This window comes from Eublepharis macularius, chromosome 17 (genome assembly GCF_028583425.1).
Source record: "Eublepharis macularius isolate TG4126 chromosome 17, MPM_Emac_v1.0, whole genome shotgun sequence".
In the NCBI taxonomy this organism is placed as follows: domain Eukaryota; kingdom Metazoa; phylum Chordata; class Lepidosauria; order Squamata; family Eublepharidae; genus Eublepharis; species Eublepharis macularius.
Genome location: NC_072806.1, coordinates 32,826,310 through 32,838,488, shown reverse-complemented (window position 1 = coordinate 32,838,488; position 12,179 = coordinate 32,826,310). Strand labels below are relative to the sequence as shown.

The 12,179-nt window shown below is 44.0% G+C and overlaps 1 protein-coding gene across 2 annotated transcripts in view; it reads right to left on the bottom strand.

Moving 5' to 3' along the window:
* Positions 1–150: 150 nt before the first annotated feature.
* The window catches only part of RPS6KB1 (ribosomal protein S6 kinase B1), a 34,390-nt gene continuing 22,361 nt past the window's right edge, over positions 151–12,179 (bottom strand). For both annotated transcript variants that reach the window (XM_055001109.1, XM_055001110.1), the window contains exons 10-15: positions 11,570–11,677; positions 10,519–10,581; positions 9,186–9,263; positions 8,101–8,208; positions 6,782–6,894; positions 151–5,441 (exon numbers count right to left, since the gene is read on the bottom strand). In XM_055001109.1, coding sequence (XP_054857084.1) covers positions 5,204–5,441; positions 6,782–6,894; positions 8,101–8,208; positions 9,186–9,263; positions 10,519–10,581; positions 11,570–11,677 — 708 coding nt within the window. In that variant the 3' untranslated portion in view covers positions 151–5,203. The remainder of the gene's footprint in view (positions 5,442–6,781; positions 6,895–8,100; positions 8,209–9,185; positions 9,264–10,518; positions 10,582–11,569; positions 11,678–12,179) is intronic.

Genomic DNA, 12,179 nt, shown 5'->3' with positions numbered 1-12,179 from the left:
ACAAGTTGCACCAAAAAAGCAGTAATTTTTAATACAGGTTTCGTTTAAGAGGTCCCAAAAGTTGCCCCCGAGCCCACAAAGACTCATATGGAAGGTCAGCTTGGGACGCACAAGCATAAAGGTAGGGAAAAAAAGTCACTCTCCATAAAATTTGTTCAAAGTTGCATTTAATTGCTATTTACATCCATTCGTTCTGAAATCAAGTATATTTCATTACAGTAAATAGTACAGAATGAAATGCAGAAAAGGGCAATTTGCCCTCAATACCATTCCCAATAAGGCAGCTGTAGAGCAATTCTTACAGATGGTTACAAAAACCAGCTCAAGTCTGGCAGAAGGAACACTTCCTTTTTAAAAAAAGGTACAGATGAGAACCTCCCATGCATTCACACCCCCTTTTCCAGCCCCCTCCCTTTTACCCTTCCCCAAACGATCAGACACTGATGCAGAAGTGTTATTTTCCAAAGATACTTGCACTGTTCACGATAAAGTATAGGCTTGAGATGAAACCCAAACCCGTGTTTTCCCTGCTTACCCCTGAATGTACACTAAAGAAGAAGGTGCGTATGCTGGTTTTAATACAAGTTCACAGATGATCACTCATGAGCACCACAAAAGCCCAACTTCCATTCTTTTCAATGGGGCTTCCAAAGGGAGGTTCCCCTTGAGTGAATGGATGCTTGGGATTGTCACCAAGGACAAGGTCATCATGACAGCTGGCTCAGATTCAGAGCAGTTTGCTCTCCCCGATGTCCGCAGCCAGAACATCAGACAGACCTCTGGGAAAAACAGAACCCACTCATATGTAAGCCCAAACAATGGTCCTAGCCATCCTTCCCAAACCCACCCCCTGTTGATGGTCTATAGTACCCACAGCACCTCACATGTGAAGGAAAGAATCGAGATCATGTTACGCCACTTTCCCATGATAAACATACCCAAAACAGCTCCCAAAAGATAAAAGCAAATATATAACCATAAACTCACAATAATGAGATGCACAAGTTTGCTTCAGGGTGCCAACAGGATTCCTGGCCAGGCGAGTATATGAAACCAGCCCACAGGCCACTACAAAATGCCACCCCCTCATCCCCACAAAGGTGACTCCACAGATCTTCAGCCACTGCTTCTGCTGTTCCTCCACTATATCTTTGCAACCTCCATTTCATGAAGACGTACGACTGTTAGGAGAGTGGAAGGTAGAATAGGTGGGAGGGGGATAGCCCCTCTGGCCTGGTTTAGCCCACCTGACACTATAGACACGAACTTGTTCACCACAAACTCTGTTAAAAATGGAGAGTTTGTGACAAGTAGTAATACCCCAATGAAGTCTAGTAGGTTGGGCCTGGTTCACACATGCAGGGAAATGAGATGGTAGAATGGACTGCACCTCTTCAGACTACAAGCGGTGGATCATATTTTTGGAATGCTCTTCTGCTCCCAGTTCCGCAACTGCTGGCAGGCAAGGGTAGAACCATTCACCCTACTGTGCACTGGGCTGCCGTTTCTTTCAGCGAGGGGTCATTCAAAGCTGGAATCCATTCCAAATCCAAAGCTGGAATCTATTCTATCACCTCATTTTGCATGTGAGGACCAGGCCTTCAGATGGCACATAAAGATAGCCTAGAGAGGAATTTGCCCAACATAGTTCAGTAAGATCAACGGCATCAGTTGTTCTACAGAGGGTGATTGAGCACCTCCCAACCCTACCCCGCGTCTATGTCAAAGGGTGGGAAAGATCCCAGCCCAGCTGATCTATGTACTTCCTCACTCCTCAAAGTGAACTGCAGAATTATGACTACTTTCAACATTATGGAACTGGCTATATAAAACAGGATTCAAGTTAATCAAGTTTTAATACTTAATATGTGGTTAGCTTTAGCAAGTATTACTCCCGGTTATTTTATTTAATATTACAGTACAAAAATCTATAAAAATCAAATTATAGCAAAAATCCCAAGATTATAATTTAAAAAGCACAGCTTGTACAAAATAAATCTTAAATCGCTATACCCCGCCCCCCCCCAGGAAAATTAAGACTTTTTTTTTTCAAAGAAAGCACTTCAGTTGTCCAGTATCTGTTGTATTCCATAGGCTAGCATTCTGATATAGCTGTGCAAGAGAGGACTCCACTCCTTTTGAAATTCGGTAGCTAGTACATATTGTCAACTAATAGTTATATACACAAAAATCATGGTTTTGAATATTTTTCTTTTATACAAATAAATACAGGATAACCCATATTGCATAGTGTGTGCTTGCCATCCCGAGTTGCATTTTCAAAAAAGGATTCACAGCTAAGAGGATGAAACTATAACATGAAACTAACATATATTGAAACGGTCAAACTGGATACAGCAGTGAATTCAAACTACCACACATGGCCACATTTTCTGCCAGCTATATTATATACAGCCAGTCCCTCTGGAAAAATTCTACTCAGCCAGGACAGAATAAGTACCGTTTCTCCACAACCACAAACTCGCGGAGTCTTCGGCAGCAGAGGGCCTTATCAGATTCAGGGATCTCACCGTTATGGAAGCACCAGCCGTCACGACTACACTGCTTCTATGAGGGTTAAGCTGAAGGCAACTGCCACTTCCGAGTGTATTAAAATGCCGAAGAGGGGAAAATATCTGTGCCATGTCTTCTGACGGCTAGAGTCAAAGCACCTTTCAGGCTACCCTGCTTTGAGGAACTGAGATTGAAAAGCCAGCAAGCCCCAAAACACTAGCGAGAGAGACACATTCAACCACACACTATCCAGCCATGACCCAGGTGTGGGCGAGATGCGGGCAGGAAATCTGTGTACCCCTTCCCCGAGAATGTCGTACGGGATGCAAATGCTCCTGCAATTCAGGTGATTCTTCCTCAGAGAGGAGGAGGAGTTGCAGCCATTAGGCTAGTGCGCATATAGACCCGACAAGGAGCTCTCTCACACACACACCATGAAAAAACTGCTACTACCTGTCTGAATCAGGCCTCAGGATCAATGTAAGCCTTCCTGAGAGATTTGGGATTGCCCCACTGCAAGATCGCTCACAATTCCAGTATCTCCCGTTATGTCAAAATCTGATCATTCCACTTCTGCCAGCAGCAGTAGCCTCTCAAGGTCGTGGAGGAGCCGCTCTAGTGAGCACAACGCCAATACAATTCCCCTCTCCCATATGATTCAGACATACGAGCATTACTGGGGTGGCGTGACTTCTGTGCCATGAGGGAAAGCAGTCCCTACACTGCAAAGGCCGCTTTATTTGGAGATAAAGCCCACTGAAACCACGGGGATTTGTCGCAATTCAGCCCCTTGGCGGTTGCTCTCGATGGGATTTTGCCGCAACCGCTTTTACCAAAACGCCAACTTAAGATTTCACTGCATGGAAGAACAAAAATAACATGTTCCTAGGTGATACAACAAAGTTTCGCATCTGTAGTATTTCACTGCATGCTACTTTGTGGCATGAAGCCTCTAACGACCATTTTTGTTTTTAAGAAGAGTTATGGCTTGGATCCTATGGCTCAGGAGGAAGAAAAACAAATTATCCCTACAATAGTAGAACGTGCACAGACAGAAGAACCTAGCAAGGAGGACGAAGCAGCACCAGGGAGTTTATGCAGCTGCACAATTACTCAAAGGCCCCCCCACACTCACGCTGCCCTAGCATAAAGCTCTGAAGACTCTTAACTCCTTTCACCAGCTACATCCACGGAAATTCTTTAAGGCAGGAAGTATTTTAAGATAAGGTAAAGATACCTTTATTTAATTCTTTGTACCTGTAAAGTCACGTGTACACATTGTTTTTTGTTTTCCAACAACAATCGCAGAAACATAAATAGTAAATCTTTTGACTGTTTCCTAAAATTAAAGTTGCAAAAAGTTCTCTGGAAGACATTCATTGAAGGCCATCTTAATACTTGTTTAGTTTTCAAATACAATCAGCAGATGGATAGCCCCACCGCAGAAAAACAGTTATTGTTAATTTATCATGGAGATGCACAATGGAGCAGAGACGTGGTAAATAAACCATCTCTCCAAGCGTTGCCACTTACTTATGAGACTACCATAATTGTTTCTTACTAAATCGATACACTGTGATGTTCATGCTCCTCCCCCTTTCCAATGTGTTTACATCTTTTCCCCCAATGGCTTAATAAATCTAAGTATGTTCTGGAATCTTGAGAAAATTATTAACCAGCATAACGTTGAGAGGTTTTACCAGCGAAGTTTCTGCTTAGGATGATGAATTTCATGACGGTACGATAAAAGCTCACAGCAATCAAAAGCTCCAAGGGACTCTTGATGTATGCACAGAGCTCTGTGTCAGCAGAGGGGGACTCCTGCTTATAAGGAATACCACATGAACACCAGAGGTATTAGACTGGAGCGCATGGCTTCCACGTCAGCTTAGGTTTTAGCATAGACAATGACCTGATCCCGTTTCTTGTAGCAAGGGGTAGGCAAGTTAACTCCCCCCCCCAAATCCCAACAACATAATTAACAGTGCTTTTTTTTAAAAAAAAAGCCACTTCATTGTTACAGTAGCAAAACAAATTTAAGTCTGTTTTGTGCATCGAACCAATAATTCTGCGTTTTCCAAGGTTGGGATATTTTCCATAATGAGCCAATGTGAAAAAAGGAAAAAAAATCTATTTGAAAAATATACTTTTATATAAAAAGATTCATTTAGATTGTTTTTTGCACGTGGAATACCAATGGTTGAATTTATCCTGGATCTTCAATTCCACACCACTGCAGGAAGCCCACATGCAAATCAATCCTCAGAGGCAAGTACCAGAGGCGGCGTTGTGTGTGCTTGCCCATAATAACTGGGCTACCCCTTTGACAGGACGATGCCACAGCAACGTCCTACCCTCAACACTGTCAGCTGCAAGCTATCACCCTTGAAAGACTGCAGATCTCTGAACTGCTGCACCTACAGCTTTACAATACCATTTTGCTCAAGGTCCTCTCTTTTTATGCACCACTGATTCAGAGAAGGAAAAAAGAAAAGAAGAAGATCCATGGGGTTTTGCTTCTCTTTCCCAGTCAACTCTGTGCCATGACTGGCTTCGACACTGCTACTCCGAGAAAGAAGCCACAAGAGCCCTCCTGTTTCACCCTGATGGGAGGGGTCTGCCGGTGAAGGTCTGTCATCTCATCTTCCACTGCCCAAGCAAGTTTGGAAATGATTTGCCATTGGTTTTGTCATAGATTCATGCGCAAGTGCTCTGGTCGTTTGGAAAGCATGGGGAAGGCTTGTTTTTTATATGGCCCGGTGTTGGTTTGCCGGATCGGAAGCGGAGCTGAAGCCTCTCCACATACTGTCACGTCCATTTGTTCAATCCCACCTGTCTCCATTGGATATTCCGCAGGTGTCTGAGGGTTTGCCACGCTGGTGGAAGTACCTCGTCCCCAGAAGTCACCGGGAGAGAATTTTACAGGGCTTCAAAGAAAAGAAATTTCTGTTATGGAGTTTTACGTAACATGCTAAGCTGCCTTGCTTTCAAACGCTAAACAGAAGTATCAAATGTGACTCCTGTTTGTCTTTTTTAGAGCTAGCTATAACCAAAAGCTGTTAACAGACGACCTCAAACACAAACAACGAGAACTGGGGTCAAACCCTTATTTAATCATCAAGTCATTCCTAGCCTTGGTTCCCCATTTTTTTTAAAACTGGAACCTATCTCACTGGGGAAATTATGATACTGCATGAGTTCATTCCTGAAAATAATTCCACATACAATTTACACAGAACTTTAGACTGTCCAAAGGCTGACGTGTATTCTTAAGAGTTGCTTACACACGGAGCAGAATGAGGGAGCTAAACAGACTGCACCCCTCCATTGTGGAAAGGGGGCGGGGAGACACAAATAAAGGAGTCTTCAAAATCTGCCTCATCATTAGATAAGGAGTCTGTCATCCTTATAACCTAACTGCCAAGGCAGATGAAAATGGCAGGCATTGGACAACATTAATTGACCAGAAGGCAGACTGATCTTGGGGCTCTGGAGCAGCAAGTAGGATTTACAAGGTTATGATTTGAAAAAATTCATTCTGTGAAACTCTGAATGACTAATGCTGAGGGCAAGGAAAGCTCAATATTCCTATTCTCTTTGGCAGGTACTCTTGTGTTGGAAAGTCAACAGAATCCGTGTTGGTCCTTGGCAGGTAGAACCCACAAGTTCTCCACAGCAAACACGCAGGTGTATTGGTTGAAGTAACTTTATTAGAGATCCATCAAGTTCAAGGTGCTCAGACAGCTGAATTGGCAGAAGTGACGTAAATGGGGCTGGTGATGTTAGTTATAGGGAAAGTTCCCACTATCAGCATAAGGACCGTTAAAGGTTTGGGGCGCGAAAGAGCCAGGGGGGTGGAAGCTAGGTTTAGGCTAGACAGAATAAAGAATGAAATCATCTCAGTTCCCAAGAAAGATACATTTTGAGCTGGCCGCAGCCAGCCTTCAAGGACACTTGCTCTTCATTCTGGTGCCTTCGCACCAGGAAAGAGAAAGTAAATACTTGTGAGATAACCTACTGTCTTCACATCAATAAGAAACTTCTCATGCCCTCAGAGGACTAGTACCTAACACAGAATACATTCATGGCAGATATGCAGACAGGCATATATGACAATCCCAAGAAGAAAGCATTGAGACATTCTAAGTAATGGTGGCATAAAAACACTAATTTCTTTTGGACAACTTATGTTTTGCAAAGGCAAGGAGCATCTACCAGAAATGAACAGCAGAACATCAGGGTGCATGGGTGGGGGGGGGGGGAATACCTGATCGGTGTCCGTGGGCTGCCAATAAATCTGCGAGGTGATCGGATTTTTGGTTCAAAGGAAAACTTTTCTTTTACGCTTTCAAGTACGGATGGAGCCACGTACGTAAAACCCTAGAAAAAAAGGAAAACTGTTGGAACGCCCACCAGAAAGAACCTGAAATGAAGAACCAACTCTCATTGCCCCCAGCCCCCCCCATATCAAACTACACACAGAGAAAGGGACAAATCCATCCCTCGTTACCAAGAGGAGCAAATGCACGCCCAACTGCCTAATACCTAGTTAGTATGGTTAGGTGAACTGAAGTCTGTCTATAACTGGTAGCAGCTCACCAAGGACATGGGCAGAAGGGCCTTTACGGCAGGAGATGCCACAGACTGAACCTGCAACCTGCTGCAATACAGAACACTTCCTCTACTGCTGAGATATGGGCCTTAAGAAAAACCCACCAGAAGACACTAGGCTGGATCCAGCTCCATTTTCTCTGCTCGTGAAAAAAGGAGGGATCACCTTTGACCACCCAGCACTGCTCTGCCGAGAATAACGGGAACTGTGCGTACAAACCCATGTGGAATCGGTGCTATATAGCAGGGAAGGAAACTGGGCAAGACTGAGTGAAAAAGCTGGATGGATCCAAGCCATTGGAACCCCTTAACTTCTTATTTGGCTGAACTAAAAGCAACGCCCCCCCCCCCCATCAATATTATAACCTTTGTTTTTCCGTAGACTGCCAGCAATCCTAGCACAACAGACTGACGGCATACCTTTGCAGGTGGAAAATCCCCACCTTCAATCCTGATCACCTCAAGTTAGTAGATTTCAGGCAAAAGGTACTTGGGAAAAATTTGTCTCTGTCCGAGATGCTGGCTGGATCAATGGCTTCATTCGATAGAAGGCAGCCCCGTACATAGTTATACAAATATATGCACACACAGACCAGACCGTAGGCACAGCTGATTACTACAGCTATGAGGTTTGGGCAGCTTATTCTTCTGGGAGGGCTGCCTCTCCACTTCTCTCCAAGTGGCCTTCCTAGAAAACTAGTTGCTGATCAGTTATGTAATGCCTAGGCAGCAACCTAACTAAAATTAGGGAGATTTAAAGCACAGAGAGTTGGAGCTTCTAGAAACTTACTTGATTAATGGTCTGCTTATTTCACATGGCCTCCAGGAAAAAAACAAGTTTTAGGAAACAGTCTCTCTCTCACACACACAGGGTAATTCACAAGCTTGTACCTAACAGGGCTATTCTGCAGGTACTGCAGCTGCGGATCCTGCCAACTCGCGGCATACCAGGACTAGTGTCCATGGCTCACTTACCAGGAAGACCTGGTTGGCACTTTCACTGAGAGTCGAGTCATCAGGGCTGTCGACGGGAGTCTGACGGGTGAACTTTGCGTCAAACTGGCTCACGTCCTCTTCGGATTGCTTTGCAAAGACAAAAACGGATTAAAAGTTTTTATACACTACAGATGATCAACACAGAACAGCTCTGATAGCAGGGCAGTGAGGACACCCAGACAGAGAGATGTTCAGCAGTGGGAATCCCTTTAGAGCAGTGCTAGAGTCCTGCTGCCATCAGGGAAAGCTCACGATGCCCAACTGCACCGAGAAATAAAGGCCAGGGAGGGGGGGAATCAGGTCAAAACAAAAGGAACCTAGTTAAATTAGTACCCTATGGACACAAGAGAGAGAGAGACTTTCAAAAGTATGTTTCCCCATCAAGTCAGAATACTTGATAACATCACCCAATACTGCCCTCAAACTGAGAAATAAAGCAGAGTAAGACCCTGTGCAGGGCAGTTCAAACTCGTAGAAAACACTCCAAATCCTCCACTCTTATTTACAGGCCGACTCATAGCTGAGCTCCCCAGCCGTCAGCAAAACTGCTCTAATATCACAGAAAACTTGTAAGTGGCCTGCTTTGCACTTTTATGATGAATTTCCTTTTTCTCTGTATCCAAGAGAGGCAAGCTTGCATAGAGACAGCTGAGCAGCACCTGTGCTTTTTTCAGGAATGGAACACTCAACCAGTCTGATGCAGTAGTGAGAGTCCCAGACTACAACCAGGGAAACCCAGGTTCAAATCTCCACTCTGGCATGAAGTTCACTGGGTAACCCTGGGCCAATGACACACACTCTCTCTCAACTTAGCCATCCTCACAGGGCCGTGGTAAGGATAAAACAGGGATATTGCATATTGCCCAGTGCTCCCGGATAAAAATAAAAGTAAACATGCACAAAATTACATTTAAAAATAATGGCATCTGAGCTGACACAAAAACCACAGGATGTGACAAAAAATCTGCCCACACTTGATCCAGGCAAGACACTGTTACACAACTGTTAAAATTATATGGCAAGTCTGTGATCTGAAACTGGAATGAAGGGGGAGTGGTACATACCAATAAGGGCTTAAATGGGGGCTCCACCTTCCGAGCCAGCAGCTCTTCCCAGTTAATGTGTCTGAAGAAAGGATGAGCCTAAGAAACATTATCGGAACAGTCAAGACCCCAGACCAGGTAAACAACTCTCTTACAGCTGAAACGTGTCAAGTTATATTTACTGAGCTGAGTGAAGAGGGTTTAGAATATAAAGCAACTGAAGAAATAAAAAAAGAAAATGCAAGATGTAATTTTTAATTCTGTTTAAGGCTGTGATTCTGGCACGCTTTAACTGGGAGCAAGACTGATGAAATCTACAGGACTTGATTCTAATTAAATGTGCTTAACACTTGGGGAGGGGTGTGTGGGCAAGCTACAAGCAGGTTTACACTGCCATCATCCTGTTTCCCTACCCTGAAAAACAGCTCTGTGAGAGGGCCAGGCAGCTCTCCATACAGACACAGTTAGGGATTCTGGCCAATGGTCAAGCTGCTAAAGGAACGAAGAGTCACAGCATGTCCTGGACAGAACTGCCATCGTCCCTACCCACACTGAAAAAGCAAGTTTGTACTTGTTGCTCTCCCCTATGGCACCTTTTATCTGCTTCAGCTGATACACCACCTAAGGCTATTCCTTGAAAGGCACAATTTGGCCATGCTCTGATCACATCCAGTTTAGATTACTGTAATGGGTTCACTTGGGGCACCCGCTGATGACTGCCCAGGCTCTTCAATTAGTTCAAAACGTGGTGGCCAGCTTGCTGTTGAGGCCTGGATAAGGGGGACCATCTCATCCCTTTGCTAAAAGAGCTGCACTGCTGCCTATCAGCTACAATTCAAAATGCTGGTGGTTACCTTTGAGGCCTTAAGCAGTTCCAGACCAGGGTGCCTGAAGGACCATCTCCTCTCATTCCCTGCAGCATGCCAAGTAAGGAGCTGCTCCTGGTTGCCCCTCACCCCAGAAGTGAGGTGGGTGCAACCACAGATGGGACCTTCCCAGGGTGCCACTTGTGGAATGCTCTCCTGCTTGACGCTTGCTTGGCACCTGCATTACTGACTTTTAAGCTGCCAGATCAAAATCGTTTGGCTCACCTGGGCTTTTAATGGAATCTTGCCTCATTTCCCTGTCTTCTTCCTACCTGCTCTTATGCTGACTTTACTGGTTGCTGTTTTAAAAATATCGATGTTTGGTTTTATTGCTGCCATTTTAGTTTGCTTAGTTTACTGAACTATTTTGTTATTTTTTTTAAAAAACCTGTATTTTAATTGTTTTTATTTTATGTTGTCAGCCAACTTAGGCAGATTCTGAAAAATGCTCACATCCAGTTCTAACGCTATTAGAAAGCAAAGTATACCTGAACTTCTCCAGCATCTCCAGGACCAGCTCCTAGGCGTGAGGCAGCATTTCTCTTTAGCAGCTTAGAAGAGAGAAAAGACAGTCCAGAGGAGTTAAAGACAGGAAGGTAAAAGGAGGAGACAGACTACGGGTTCCTCTAGGCCAATGCCATCTACTCTGATTGGCAACTGTTTTCTAGGGTGTCTGGCCAAAATATTCCCAGCCTGACCAAGAAGATTTGCCAGACTGTGCCAGGGACATTCTCCTCCTAGTCATGTGCTTTAACTCTGGCATTTGGGTGTGGGTTTTTTAAAAAAGCATTTTATTTTCACAAACGTGTAAGAAGTCTAGAACTGATGTTACAGTGCAGCTAAGTTTCCCATCAACTATGCTTAGACCAATTACTATGATATTCATTTGGCATTTTAGAAGCAAAAGAACAAGACAGATAAAGACATAAGCAGAGTCAGAGGAGGGGATGCTGTGTTGGTAGTTATATTTTTGTCTAGCTTTTTAAGCTTCAATCAAGGTTATCCTAATTCTCATTAAAAAAAAACTTGTACGAAGGAGCTAAATGTTTCGGATCAGGTCCACATGCTATAGTCTTCCTTCTCAGAATTAGCTCCCCATAAGGCCAGTTTCCACTGGTGGCTCTCAGCATTAACCAACTAAAACTACTGGAGGCATTGCGGTCCGCTACATTTTTTGAAGGACATAAGGAAGCATCACACAGCTCACTTGGGGCCCCTGGTCCAATTCAAAATAAGCATCCAGGCACAAACAACTGTATTTCTGTTCTAATAAAACTAGTAAAAAAAACCCTTACACAGTTCCAAGAGATTTCTTATTTTGTGCAAATTAGAGCATGAGACCTCTGGAAATGGTACCATGGCCGTTTCCCCACATCTTAAAAATAGTGCCCCACTCAGAACGCTGGCAGCTCTTTTGCGCAATTGCTGACATCACCGTTTCCAAAACGGAGGCAGGCAGTTATGATTCCATTTTCTGATACACGGGAAATGGCCCATGTATCAGAATTAATGAAAAGCAACCAATTCAAGGGTGGTTACCTTTTTAAGCAGATCTCTGGCTTCTTGTGTGAGGTAGGGAGGCAAGTTGAGTTTACACTTGAGAATTTTGTCAATTGTTTTCTTTCGGTTCTCCCCAGTGAACGGGGGCTAGAGAAAACCAGTGGAATGCAGGGGGAGGGGGGAGAAAGTTGTAAGAAAACTTGCATAATAAAAAAATCCAATTATTACATCAATACAGCTCAACATTTTAATGCGCACACAGAGACATCACAGCCTTATAAGTGCATTTTCTAGTTATTTATATAACGTACAACCTTGGAAGCAGGAGGAGGCATTTTTAGTTCAGTTCCTAGGCTTTGGGACACATGGACCTACTGCTACAGCTGCACATCATGGACAAGTGTTTAAATGGACTTTCAGCTGCAGAGCTCATACAGCTGCTGTGGACAACTCATTTCTCTGCCACACAATTAGGCTAGCCAATAAAATAGAACAGAAAACTCCGGAGTTGGTGACATTGAACATTTGTTTAATAACTGAAGAACAGAGGAGACAGATGCAGGACATTAATTTCTGGCAGCAGCCTACAATGTGTAGCTGCGTTTCCTCTGGAAGGGTAAGAACTGCAAACGAGTCTGCATTCACAATT